This window comes from Halichoerus grypus, chromosome 6 (genome assembly GCF_964656455.1).
Source record: "Halichoerus grypus chromosome 6, mHalGry1.hap1.1, whole genome shotgun sequence".
Classification (NCBI taxonomy): domain Eukaryota; kingdom Metazoa; phylum Chordata; class Mammalia; order Carnivora; family Phocidae; genus Halichoerus; species Halichoerus grypus.
The window spans coordinates 80878155-80892411 of NC_135717.1; the positions used below are offsets into that span (position 1 = coordinate 80878155).

The 14257-nt window shown below is 37.5% G+C and overlaps 1 protein-coding gene across 2 annotated transcripts in view; it reads left to right on the forward strand.

The window, feature by feature from the left end:
- RAD51AP1 (RAD51 associated protein 1) overlaps positions 1–14257 on the forward strand; it is a 28111-nt gene that overhangs the window by 2632 nt on the left and 11222 nt on the right. For both annotated transcript variants that reach the window (XM_036082130.2, XM_036082131.2), the window contains exons 2-6: positions 153–202; positions 2123–2264; positions 4663–4772; positions 6180–6266; positions 6789–6938. In XM_036082130.2, the coding sequence (XP_035938023.2) occupies positions 153–202; positions 2123–2264; positions 4663–4772; positions 6180–6266; positions 6789–6938 (539 nt within the window). The remainder of the gene's footprint in view (positions 1–152; positions 203–2122; positions 2265–4662; positions 4773–6179; positions 6267–6788; positions 6939–14257) is intronic.

The window sequence follows — 14257 nt, forward strand, 5'->3', positions numbered from 1 at the left end:
TCCAACTGTAAAATCCAACTCGTGTTTCAAGTTTAAGTATTCTTAAGAGAATCGAAACACATTTTCCTTTACTCAAGACTGTTAATGATCTTAAGGATTGGAGGTGGGAAATTGGTATTTGTGTAATTAAAAAATTTCTCTCTTGGTCATAGGCATAAGAAACCAGTCAATTATTCACAGTTTGAGAATTCTGACAGCGATGGTAAGTGGAGATTCATATTTTTGCTTTAAAAATTTGGAAATCTATTTTCTCAGAATTTGTATGACATATAGAACTCTAACATTGAAGATATTGCTCAATTGTATATGAGCTAGGGCTGCAAAAATGACCTTCTAAGCATTTGGGATGATTATGCTGATAATTACACTGATAAGAATTATGTGGGTAAGTGAAAAGTGAACAGGGCCAGGTGAAATGGCTCTTTAGATCTAAACTATTCTAGGTTCTTGTTTCTCATAGTGGGATTTGTCTCCTCCTATCCCTTTCCTTAAGAAGAAACACATTGGCTTTTGAAACACAAATGTGTTACAGAATATAATGTGAAATGCCCATTAATTGTACAATAAAACAAGATTTTATATACCACATCTTCTTTATCCATTCATCGGTCAGTGGACATTCGGGCTCTTTCCATAATTTGGCTATTGTAGATAATGCTGGTATAAACATCAGGGTGCGTGTATCCCTTCAAATTAGTATTTTTGTATCCTTTGGGTAAATACCTACTAGTGCAATTGCTGGATCATATATTACTCAGCCATAAAGAAGAATGAAATCTTACATTTGCAATGACATGGATAGAGCTAAAGTGTATTATGCTAAGTGAAATACATCAGAGAAAGAAATACCATATGATCTCGCTCATGTGGAATTTTAAAAACAAAACAAATGAACATGGTGGGGGGAAGAGAGGCAAACCAAGAAATAGACTTTTTTTTTAAAAATTTTATTTATTTATTTGACAGAGACACAGCGAGAGAGGGAACACAAGCAGAGGGAGTGGGAGAGGGAGAAGCAGGCTTCCTGCAGAGCAGGGAGCCTGATGCGGGACTCGATCCCAGGACCCTGGGATCATGACCTGAGCCGAAGGCAGATGCTTAATGACTGAGCCACCCAGGCACCCCAAGAAATAGACTCTTAACTGTAGAGAACAAACTGATGGTTACCAGAGCGGGGCTGAGTGGGGGGGGGGAGGGGGTAATAGGTGATGGGGATTAAGGAGGGCACCACTTGTGATGCACGCTGGGTGTTGATTATAAGTGTTGAATCACTAAATTCTAGTAAACATTACACTGTATGTTAACTAACAGGAATTTAAATAAAAACTTGGAAGAAAAAAAAAAGACCTCGAAGAAAGGCTAGGAGTAAGCTATACCCTATTGGGTTATGTATTTTTTTGTCTCTGCTATTAAGGGAATTTTGGTCAGAAAGTGTGAGAAACATTTAGTTAGATTACATTATACTTCGAAGTAGGTTCTGTATTTCTCAGACCACCAGAGCTTTCTGTGAGTCAAATGTTTTGTAATCCTGAGGTTTGAAGGAACCTGTTTTTTGCATTGGGCTCAACCATAAGTGTGTCTAAAACTTGGGAGAAAATTGTAGAGACTCTAACTTGTAGCTTTTTATTACTATTATCAGTAGGTCAGTAGATTTTTATAAATTGCCAGTTGTGTTCTAGACATTATGGAGTGGAGTTGGGGGACAAGCCACGAGTTATCATATTCCTACTCTGGGAATCTCTAAAGAGACAACATGTATTAATACTAACGCTGCAATTAAGACTACATGTGCCCGGAAGTTATTCACGCGTGTGTCACACATGAGTATAAAAGCTATAGCAGCAGTTTTATGTTGAGTGTCACTGGAACTGTATCAGTTTTTGCTAGACTGATAATTTCATAAATAAAGGCCACTACGACAAAGTTGAAAAGCATGAGTGAGAATAAAGATAAATAATATGCCAACCACATTTTTTACGTTGTGGCAGTTAAACAATTTTCTTAATGTTTAAAACTTGAACTCACACTGTAATGAATTTCAACTGCTCAGAAAATGTTTTTATTTCTTACTTATGAAAAGCAATGTCATAGATTCTTTTATTTTTGATTCACACATAAATAGATGACTTTGTTTCTGCAACTGCACCTTTAAATAAGAAACCCAGAACAACACCAAAGGAGTTAAAACTAGAAACAAGGAAACCTGAACTGAAGAATCTCCAGAAAGAAGATATCTCACAACAAGAGAAAACCCCTAAAAAAAGGTGAGAGGTAAGACATATAGTAAATATACATTAGATGTGTTAATCTAAGAGAGGGACAGATTTGAACTCTTGGTTTAAATTATTACTTGAGCAGAGTCCTAGGTATTATTTTATTTAGTGGGTGTAAGAGAACAGGGATGTACCATTAATCCCCTTCTGACTTTCTGCCTTAAAAAAGAAATTCACAAACATGTAAGGAAATACTCATTTAAGTATTAAGATAATCATAATTACAAAGTTTAGGAGTTACAGCTTACTTTGATAGGACTCTGTACCTGTCTCTAAAGTCCTCAAGTCTTATAAGACTACTTTGTTAAAAATTACATTTGTAAGGATAATCTTCTAAAAATTAAAACCATGTTATTTTTCTGTAGGTAAAAGATATTTTCTCTTTATATTGTTGAGACTTGTCCAGCACTGAGAAGGTCCTATAGTTTGTAGACTATAGGATTTCCATTAGTTAGTACCAAGAGAGAAGAGAGAATGAGAGAAGGAAGTCCCGAGAAGCCCCAAACCTGTAGTATGGAGAGATGGGCAGAAGGGGAGTATTAACAAATGGAAGGCAGCTATGCTCACCACTATACCACCAACGCAGATGGGAGTATTAACAAATGGAACATGGGGTATGATATGGTTCACTGCTGCGAGTATGAGAAGAGTTCATTAACAGAGAAATTTACCCCATGTCCTGCTCTTTACTTTTTTCTCTTTTTTCGTTTTTGTTTTCGAGCTCCTTGTACTACATTTTAAATACAGTGAAAAAATAACCTACAAATGGGAGAGAGTATTTCCCAATCATATAATTGATGAGGGATTTGTATTCAGAATATATAAAGAACTCTTACAACTCAACAATAAAAGACTAATAACCCAATTTACAAAATGGGCAAAGGATTTGAGTAGACATTTCTCCAAAGAAGATCTACAAATGGCTAATAAGCACATAAAAGATGCTTGACATTCTTAGCCATCAGGGAAGTGCAAATCAATACTGTGGTGAGACGGTACTTCACACCCACACCCGTTGGGATGGCCATAATCAAAAAGACAGACAATAGCCAGTGAGAGGATGTGGAGCAATTGGAACTCTGACACATTGTTGCTGGGGATGTAAAATGGTGCAGCCACATTGGAAAGCAGAGTTAGCAGTTCCTCCAAATGTTAAACACAAAGTTATTTTATAACCCAGCCTAGGTATATACCCAGGAGAAATGAAAACATATAGCCATACAAAAACTTGGACATGAAGGTTCATAGCATTATTCATAATGGCCAAAAAATGGAAGCAATCCAAATGTCTACCAACTAGTGAATGGATAAATAAAATATGGTCTGTCCATACACTGGACTATCATTCAGCAATAAAAAGAAGTCCTGATATATGCTACAACATGGATGAACCTTGAAAACATGCTGAGCAAAAGAAGCCAAACATAAAAGTCCACATGTATGATTCCATTGATATGAAATGTCCGGAACAGGTGAGTCCATAGAAACAGAAAGTAGATTAGTGGTTGCCAGGTGCTGGGGAGGGGTAAGCAGGGAGTGACTGCTAATGGATATAGGGTTTCTTTTTGGGGTGATGAAAATATTCTGAAATTAGATAGTAGTGATGGTTTCTCAACTCTGAATATACTATAGACTGCTGAATTGTACACTTTAAAAGGGTGAGTTTTATGCTATGTAAATTATATCTCAATAAAACTTGTTTTTAGAAAATAATAAATCCCTCAAGGTGCATCTCAGTATTTTGTCCTTATATAACCTTTTTTTAAAAAATCTTTGATTTCTTTTCTTACCATAGCACTTTTGACCACCTTGAATAGGAGATAATAATAATAATAATAATCTGCATATATAATTATTAGTATGTCTTATTTCCCTACCCTCCTCATTAATTGCAGGTTCCTTGAGGGTAGTTTTAGTATTCTATCTAGTGTGTGCCTCATACACAGTAAGTACTTGGTGACATATTTGTTAAAGTTGAGATTGGGAGGAACAGATGTTAAAAACCAGTTTAATATAAGAGCTATAATACTTGTCTAGGGAGGTGTGAGTGAGGTCAAAGAAGATTTCTAAGTGGGTTTTTGAGCCACATCTTTATTCTAGGTTGAGCAGCTGCTTGGAGTTGGTAGTAAGGACTGACATTACACAGAAAGGAAACAGTACTTAACAATGGTGCTTGCTGCTCTTTTCAGTTTCTTGTGCTAGATGTAACATGACATTACTACATATTAGCAGTGTTGTCAGTAAAGTCAATTATGATCATGATTACTGTTTAAAAACATTTTTGTGAGTTGGCAGCTCTTAAATAGTAATTTAGGAAAATCACAGATTTTGCTGTTTGGTTGAGATTGGTATTTTTAAAAACTGATTTTTGTTTGTGTGTCCACCTTAGGATGGCTTTAGATGACAAGCTCTACCAGCGAGACTTAGAAGTCGCACTAGCTTTATCAGTGAAGGAACTTTCAACAGTCACCATTGATGTGGAAGAGGCTCAAGATAAAAGTAACTTTATTTTCCATATATTTATCTTTATAACCTTGTGTTCTTGTCATCATTTCTCTGGATGAGCCTTCACAGAGGGAAGAGTAAAATTTTAATACTATGGACAACAAATGGAGCAGTTTGCAGAGGGCACAATTAGATTCGGTTGTTTATTCTGCTGCATAAATCTACGCCCCCCTCCACCCCACCCCACACACATATCTCTGCTTAACACTTAATGTAAACTTGTGGTCATGGACTATGAGCTTGGATGTTCAAGCTACATTTTTGTTTACAGTGGAAATTTAATTTCTTGATCAAATGAATTGGTCTATACAATCCTAACAATCCACCTGTTTTCTCTCAAAATTCAAATCCATTAAACATGACCTGGTGGTGGTAGTTTTTATTATTTACAGGTTAAAGATACTGGTTTGGTTAGCAAGCTCAGTGGACATAAGAGATGTGTGACTTGTGGATTTCTCTGGGTTTTTCTCCTTCGATTTTTCTGGCAACTGTGCAGCAGATGGCAATATTGATATTCTGGAGAGGCAGAAATCATTATTCCTGGAAAAGATATTCAAACTGTTAAAATACTTTTTGGATGAAATTGTTTTGGCTTAACTTGTGTTGGAGGATATTTTTAACTTATTAGCTTATTTAGGGGTATAGATGTTTAAATCAGTATTGCCTCCTATTTGGAAATGAATGAGACACTGTTGATTAGGGAGCCATTTAGTAATCAGGAAATCAAAGAAATGTAAAAAGAGAATTATCTTATATCCAAAAATTGAGAAAATGAAATTCATCTCTCTCCAGTAAGAGAGGGTAGAATACATAGCAGGATTTCCTTGGAAGTACCACTTCTCATAGATGAATGCCCTTTATAGCAATGGGATTTAATAGTACCAATTATCATGACTTAAAGTCCTCTTGAAATACTTTAAATCATTTTAAGATTATTATAATGATTGAAGAGGCTTTGTTAGTAAGAGCATGTATCAGCTTACATGGAAATGATAGTTAATATTTATTGACTGTTTCCTATGTGCTGGGCACTACAATAAGCAATTCCTATATGTGATCGACATTTAATCCCCCACAATAAACCCAATTATTCCACACACTATTTTTTATCTCCATATTATAGATGAAGACATTAAGTCTTAGAGAGGATAAGCAACTTTCCTGTGGCCATATAGCCAATGTAAATGATAGAGCCTGAATTTCAACTGAAGTCTAAGTCTGTGTGATTTCAGAGCCCAAACTCCTAACCATATGCTAACCTTTCCAAGGTAAATCATTGTGCTCTGAGTTTGGATCATTCATCTGTATCTGGTTGCTTTTACATTGGAGCACCAATTTTCCTATTTCTGCCCCTTGGCTGATTAAGTTGCCTCTATCTTTTTCCTTCTTCCTTGTCTTTAGGCACCGAAAAATGTGGCAGCAGCGAAACCGGAACAATGAATAAGGCTCCCCATATCTCCAATTGCAGTGTAGCCAGTGATTATTTAGGTAAGTTTTGATATTAATAATAATATTTACTTTTTCTGTCAACATTGCAATTTTTCTGACTTTGATTTAAATACCTGACACGGTAGCTAGAACCAAGATATTTAAATTTGTCAAGGTTCCTTTTACCACTTCTCCTTTGTTTCTTTGTGTTTTAGTTTTCTTCCCTTTTACTGCAGACCCATTTTTCTTTTCTTCCCTGGGGAAGGGTCATGATGACCCCCGGCTCCTAGCCAGTAGCTGTTGACCACTGAAGAAAGGGGCTGCATCTTCCCAGCTCGTTTTTATTGTTTCTTGGGGAAGGACTCCTCAGTTGAGTCTCGCACTTATCCTTAAACTGGACTCTTTTGTCAGGAAGCTGAGGTACTGGGATTGACCCAGGTTGGACTCTGTGGTCTCTCAGAAGCAGTGAAGGGATGAAGCGGGGCAAATAAAAACAACAGATGTGATAGAAGTCTATTCTGCAGTTCTTGCAATATTACCTGTCACAAAAGTTTTCCGTTGATTTTTACGCCTCTCCTGAAGATTTGGATAAGATTACCGAGGAAGATGATTTTCACGGTGCTCAAGGGAAAAGAAAAGCAGCATCAAAAGCTGTGGTACAACAGAGGAAGATTCTTTTGGACGGTAGTGATGGTGATAGTGCTAATGACTCTGAACCAGACTCTGCAACTGGTGAGTTATAGCCTACCTCAAAATTAAGCCTACGGAAATTCAATACAAAGTTCTTAGAGACCATTAATGTATACAAAGCACTGTGCTAAGTGTTTGGTATATGCAAACTTGAGGAACATACAGGACAGTTAAATTCAGCTCTGCCATTTGGGGAGAAAGCTTTATGTGGAGGTGACCTTTAAGCTGTGGCTTGAAAAATGAGTAGCATTTAGGCAAAATAACAGGGTAAAATAGCTTTCCTGGCTGACAGAAAGGCGTAAACAGTGGAATAGACAAGGACACATACAAGAAGTCAGTGAGCCTGCAGGAGAGAATGTTGTAGAAGAGGCTAAAGAGGCAGGCTGGCACAAGATCGTGGAGGGTCTCAGACCCACTCTGAGAAGTGTAGACTTTTTCTGTAGATAGTGGAAATTCATGACATATTTTGGGATTGAAGTGATATGAAACCTGTATCTTATTGTGACATGTTTTCAAACTCATTCAGAAATTAGGGCAGATGGGAAGCATAGTGACCTTGACAGAGCATCATAATATATTAATTAAAATTTAAAGTGAATAAATCCATAAATTTGTGCCAAATCAGATGATATAGTTTGACAGATTTTAACATGCTCTTGACAAATGGTTTTGTTCATCAACATTCTGTAAATATTTGAGTATCTGTGCATTATATTCTGGACACTTAGGAATACAGCAGTGAACAACAACAACAACAAAAAATACCAGAGCTCCCTTAAGGAGCTTGAATTCAAGCAAGGGGACACAGACAGTAATGAAATGTAGAATGTGTCCAGTGTCATCATAGAAGAGCCGTGAAGAAGAGAAAGGCAGGGTAGAGGCCAGAAATCTGCCTTTTGAACCAGTCCCTGCCGTTTACATGACCCAGGTCATGCCAAAGCAGGTGGTCTAGGGGTCCTACTTGGAGAAACACGGACATAAGCGGAGCGCCAGAACAGGAGCCAGTGAAAGAAAACACCCTGAAGAAATAGTATAGGAGAGCACAGGCTGAATGCTTTCCAACTGAAGTTTACTGAATACAAAAAAGCCCCAAATGATAAAAATAACCCCTTGTCAGTTTAAGTGTCTTTCAGGGGTGATGATCGTAGCACTTCTAGAATGTCCTTATCATTATCTGATGCACGCTTGTCAGAAAAATCCATAAACAATTTTAAAGTTATAGATAGCAAGTCTACTCAGCATGTCAATGAAATCAATTTATCTTTAGTAATGGTTCAAATGTTTGCTTTCTATGTGGAAGTGAAATCACTTGCTTTGTTGGCTGGGTTTATATGGGTTATGTTTCAGGTATGATAGAGATTTAAAAAGAATAATATTGTGTTATTTGCATTCTAACTTCAGATAGTCTTGAATCCTTTTATAAAAATAAGTTTTTATTGAAATTGTAATTTGGATAGTGACTTAAAAGTCACCTGTATGCCTTTAAAAGTAGTTAAAATCTCTAAAGATAATATACAAATGGCCGAAAAACATATGAAAAGATGCCCAGTATCAGTATCATTAGGGAAATACAAATCAGAGTCACAATGAGCTGTCATCTCACACCCATTAGGATGTCAAAAAACAGAAAATAACAAGTGTTCGTGAAGATGTGGAGAAATTAGAACCCTTGTGCGCTGGTAGTGGCATTTCCGCTGTGGAAAACAGGACCACAGGTCCTCAAAAAATTAAAAATAGAAGTATCATATTATCTAGCAATCCCACTTCTGGGTATATATCCCAGAAGAATTGAAAGCAGGGTCTCAGATATTTGCACACCCATATTTATAGCAGCATTCTTCACAATAGCTAAGAGATGGAAGCAACCCAAATGCCAATCAATGGATTAATGGATAAACACCATGTGGTCTCATGTACAATGGGATATTCAGCCTTGAAAAGGAAGGAAATCCTGTCACATGCTACAGTTTGGATGGACCTTAAGGACTTTATGCTAAGTGAAATAAGCCAGGCACAGAAGACAAATACTGTGTGATTCCACTTAGAAGAGGTATCTAAAATAGTCAAATTCATAGAAACAAAGTAGAATGGTGGTTAGCAGAGACTGGGGAGAGGCAGGAATGGGAGTTGTTGAATGAGTACAGTTTCAATTTTGCAAGATGAAAAGGTTCCAGAGTTCTGTTGCACAACAATGTGAATATGTTCAACACTACTGAACTCCACACGTAAAAAGGATTAAGATAGTAAATTTTATGTTAGTGTTTTTTTTTTTTTTTTACCACAATTAGAAATTTTTTTAAAAGAAGGAAATAGTCATTTTTTAAAAGTAACTGGTTTCAGGCTCCTTGCTCAGCAGGGAGCCTGCTTCTCCCTCTCTCTCCCTCTGCTTGTGCTCTCTCTGTTAAATAAATAAAATCTTTAAAAAATAAAAAATAAAAAAAAATAAAAGTAACTGGTTTGGTTCCAGGTTGTTTTTCTCATTCAATTTTGCATAAACAAATATTTTTGAGATGGAATATGAGCCACAGTTCTGAAAGAGGAATAGATTTAATTTCAAGTTCTGTACAGTTGAATGGTGATTTAGGATATAGAAAACACTGAAAATAGGAAAGAAAACATTTATTGAAATATGTGCTTCTGAAATTATGCTGGATGTGAGGACTGCAAAAAATATTTCTAACTGAAAATTATTCTCACTTCCTTTGGATGGATTCAAGACCTGTTAGCTGTTTGGGGGGAAATGTGCTTGTCAAATGGTGATTTTACTGTGAATTCTGATGATGAGGGTCATTATCATTATAACTAAGACAGTAGTCACTACAGGAAGCTGTTGTGGTAACAGTGACTTGTCAATAAATGGAATGTCTGAATCCTTGGATCTGAGACTGGTTAGGACACTGGGAGAAAATAATGCAAATTGTTTGTATAGTAATATATATACATTCTTAGGTTCTAAGAAGTATCCCCTATCTGGCATCATTTGTGGACTAAAATGACTGCTACTTCTCCAGCTCTTTGAGAGCTGGTTTGGTTTTTTTCCCGTTACATTATTATGGTTTCCACCAAACTACAAGTATGGCTCTTCTCCCTATAAAATGCCATGTGGTCCACCCTGGGAAGCAGTCCTTCTGTTAGAGGGAGCTGGCTCATTAGCTGTGGTGAGAACTGCCCACTGGCCTGTGCCGTGGATACACAAACTAAGCTTTAGACAGAATTTTCTCCTTGTTTCTCTAACTTTTTCTGTCCCCTGCCAGAGCATGCAAAAGCCTTATACTGTCTTCTGGCTGTGTAAGCCTCCTTAAGCTATTCCAGCCAAGCCTGCTTTACCTTTAAGTTGAAAGATAAACCTGTTCCTCTTCATGTTTAGTGTACTTTAAGGAGCAATACAATCAGTGTATTTTCTTTCACTCTAAGCCAGCGATGACTGACAACTCTCCAGTTCCCTCAGAGTGATTGTCTATTGCACTTGAATGTGTAACTGGTATCATTTCAGACAACCTGAAGTTATTTTGGAGCAGGATCCTTTTCTTTAGGTGACATGTCAGAACTCTACCCCTGTACTGATTCACCCTAGATGAGAAGAAGGATCATTGTGACCTTCGGTAGAGAAAGAAAAATGAAAATTGGAGAGAACATAAGACTTTTTTTTTTCTCTCTTTTTTTTTTATTAAGTTATGTTAATCACCATACATTACATCATTAGTTTTTGATATAGTGTTCCATGATTCATTGTTTGCTTTTAACACCCAGTGCTCCATTCAGTACATGCCCTCTTTAATACCCATCACTGGGCTAACCCATCCCCCCACCGTCCTACCCTATAGAACCCTCAGCTTGTTTCTCAGGTCCATAGTCTCTCATGGTTCATCTCCCCCTCCGATTTCCCCTCCTTCATTTTTTCCTCCCTGCTATCTTCTTTTTTTTTTTTTTTAACATATAATGTATTATTTGTTTCAGAGGTACAGATCTGTGATTCAACAGTCTTAAATAATTCACAGCACTCACCATAGCACATACCCTCCCCAATGTCTTATCACCCAGCCACCCCATCCCTCCCACCCCCCACCACTCCAGCAACCCTCAGTTTGTTTCCTGAGATTAAGAATTCCTCATATCAGTGAGGTCATATGATACATGTCTTTCTCTGATTGACTTATATCGCTCAGCATAATACCCTCCAGTTCCATCCACGTCGTTGCAAATGGCAAGATCTCATTCCTTTTGATGGCTGCATAATATTCCATTGTGTATGTGTATGTATATACCACATCTTCTTTATCCATTCATCTGTCGATGGACATCTTGGTTCTTTCCACAGTTTGGCTATTGTGGACATTGCTGCTATAAACATCAGGGTGCATGTACACCGTCAGATCACTACATTTGTATCTTTGGGGTAAATACCCAGTAGTGCAATTGCTGGATCGTAGGGTAGTTCTATTTTCTGCTTTTTGAGGAACCTCCATACTGTTTTCCAGAGTGGCTGCACCAGCTTGCCTTCCCACCAACAGTGTAGGAGGGTTCCCCTTTCTCCACATCCCCGCCAACATCTGTCGTTTCCTGACTTGTTAATTTTAGCCATTCTGACTGGTGTGAGGTGATATCTCATTGAGGTTTTGATGTGGATTTCCCTGATGCCGAGTGATGTTGAGCACTTTTTCATGTGTCTGTTGGCCGTTTGGATGTCTTCTTTGGAAAAATGTCTGTTCATGTCTTCTGCCTATTTCTTGATTGGATCATTTGTTTTTGGGTGTAGAGTTTAAGAAATTCTTTATAGATTTTGGATACTAGCCCTTTATCTGATATGTCATTTGCAAATATCTTCTCCCAGTCTGTCGGTTGTCTTTTGGTTTTGTTGACTGTTTCTTTTGCTGTGCAAAAGCTTTTAATCTTGATGAGGTCCCAATAGTTCATTTTTGCCCTTGCTTCCCTTGCCTTTGGCGATGTTTCTAGGAAGAAGTTGCTGCGGCTGAGGTCGAAGAGGTTGCTGCCTGTGTTCTCCTTTAGGATTTTGATGGATTCCTGTCTCACATTTAGGTCTTTCAACCATTTTGAGTCTATTTGTGTGTGTGGTGTAAGGCAATGGTCCAGTTTCATTCTTCTGCATGTGGCTGTCCAATTTTCCCAACACCATTTGTTGAAGAGACTGTCTTTTTGCCATTGGACATTCTTTCCTGCTTTGCTCGAAGATTAGTTGACCATAGAGTTGACGGTCCATTTCTGGGCTCTTTGTTCTGTTCCATTGATCTCTGTGTCTGTTTTTGTGCCAGTACCATACTGTCTTGATGATGACAGCTTTGTAATAGAGTTTGAAGTCCGGAATTGTGATGCCACCAGCTTTGCTTTTCTTTTTCAACATTCCTCTGGCTATTCGGGGTCTTTTCTGGTTCCATACAAATTTTAGGATTATTTGTTCCATTTCTTTGAAAAAAGTGGATGGTATTTTGATGGGGATTGCATTGAATGTGTAGATAGCTCTAGGTAGCATTGACATCTTCACAATATTGGTTCTTCCAATCCATGAGCATGGAACGTTTTTCCATTTCTTTGTGTCTTCCTCAATTTCTTTCATGAGTATTTTATAGTTTTCTGAGTACAGATCCTTTGCCTCTTTGGTTAGATTTATTCCTAGGTATCTTATGGTTTTGGGTGCCATTGTAAATGGGATCAACTCCTTAACTTCTCTTTCTTCTGTCTTGTTGTTGGTGTATAGGAATGCCACTGATTTCTGTGCATTGATTTTATATCCTGCCACTTGACTGAATTCCTGTATGAGTTCTAGCAGTTTTGGGGTGGAGTCTTTTGGGTTTTCCACATGAAGTATCATATGATCTACAAAGAGTGAGAGTTTGACTTCTTCTTTGCCGATTTGGATGCCTTTTATTTCTTTTTGTTGTCTGATTGCTGTGGCTAGGACTTTTAATACTATGTTGAATAGCAGTGGTGATAGTGGACATCCCTGCTGTGTTCCTGACCTTAGGGGGAAAGCTCTCAGTTTTTCCCCATTGAGAATGATATTTACTGTGGGTTTTTCATAGATGGCTTTTATGATATTGAGGTATGTATCCTCTATCCCTATACTCTGAAGAGTTTTGATCAAGAAAGAATGCTGTACTTTGTCAAATGCTTTTTCTGCATCTATTGAGAAGATCATATGAGTCTTGTTCTTTGTTTTGTTAATGTATTGTATCACGTTGATTGATTTGCGGATGTTGAACCAACCTTGCAGCCCAGGGATAAATCCCACTTGGTCGTGGTGAATAATCCTTTTAATGTACTGTTGGATCCTATTGGCTAGTATTTTGGTGAGAATTTTTGCATCCATGTATATCAAGGATATTGGTCGGTAATTCTCCTTTTTGATGGGGTCTTTGTCTGGTTTGGGGATCAAGGTAATGGTGGCCTCATAAAACGAGTTTGGAAGTTTTCCTTCCATTTCTATTTTTTGGAACAGTTTCAGAAGAATAGGTATTAATTCTTTTTTAAATGTTTGGTAGAATTCCCCTGGGAAGCCATCTGGCCCTGGGCTTTTGTTTGTTGGGAGATTTTTGATGACTGCTTCAATTTCCTTAGTGGTTATAGGTCTGTTCAGGTTTTCTGTTTCTTCCTGGTTCAGTTTTGGTAGTTGATACATCTCTAGGAATGCATCCATTTCTTCCAGGTTATCGAATTTGCTGGCATCGAGTTGCTCATAATATGTTCTTATAATTGTTTGTATTTCTTTGGTGTTGGTTGTGATCTCTCCTCTTTCATTCATGATTTTGTTGATTTGGGTCATTTCTCTTTTCTTTTTGATAAGTCTGGCCAGGGGTTTATCAATCTTGTTAATTCTTTCAAAGAACCAGCTCTTAGTTTCGTTGATCTGTTCTACTGTTCTTTTGGTTTCTATTTCATTGATTTCTGCTCTGATCTTTATTATTTCTCTTCTCCTGCTGGGTTTAGGCTTTCTTTGCTGTTCTTTCTCCAGCTCCTTTAGGTGTAGGGTTAGGTTGTGTACTTGAGACCTTTCTTGTTTCTTGAGAAAGGCTTGTATTGCTATATACTTTCCTCTTAGGACTGCCTTTGCTGCATCCCAAAGATTTTGAACAGTTGTGTTTTCATTTTCATTGGCTTCCATGAATTTTTTAAATTCTTCTTTAATTTCCTGGTTGACCCATTCATTCTTTAGTAGGATGCTCTTCAGCCTCCATGTATTTGAGTTCTTTCCGACTTTCCTCTTGTGATTGAGTTCTAGTTTCAAAGCATTGTGGTCTGAAGATATGCAGGGAATGATCCCAATCTTTTGGTACCAGTTGAGACCTGATTTGTGACCTAGGATGTGATCTATTCTGGAGAATGTTCCATGGGCACTAGAGAAGAAT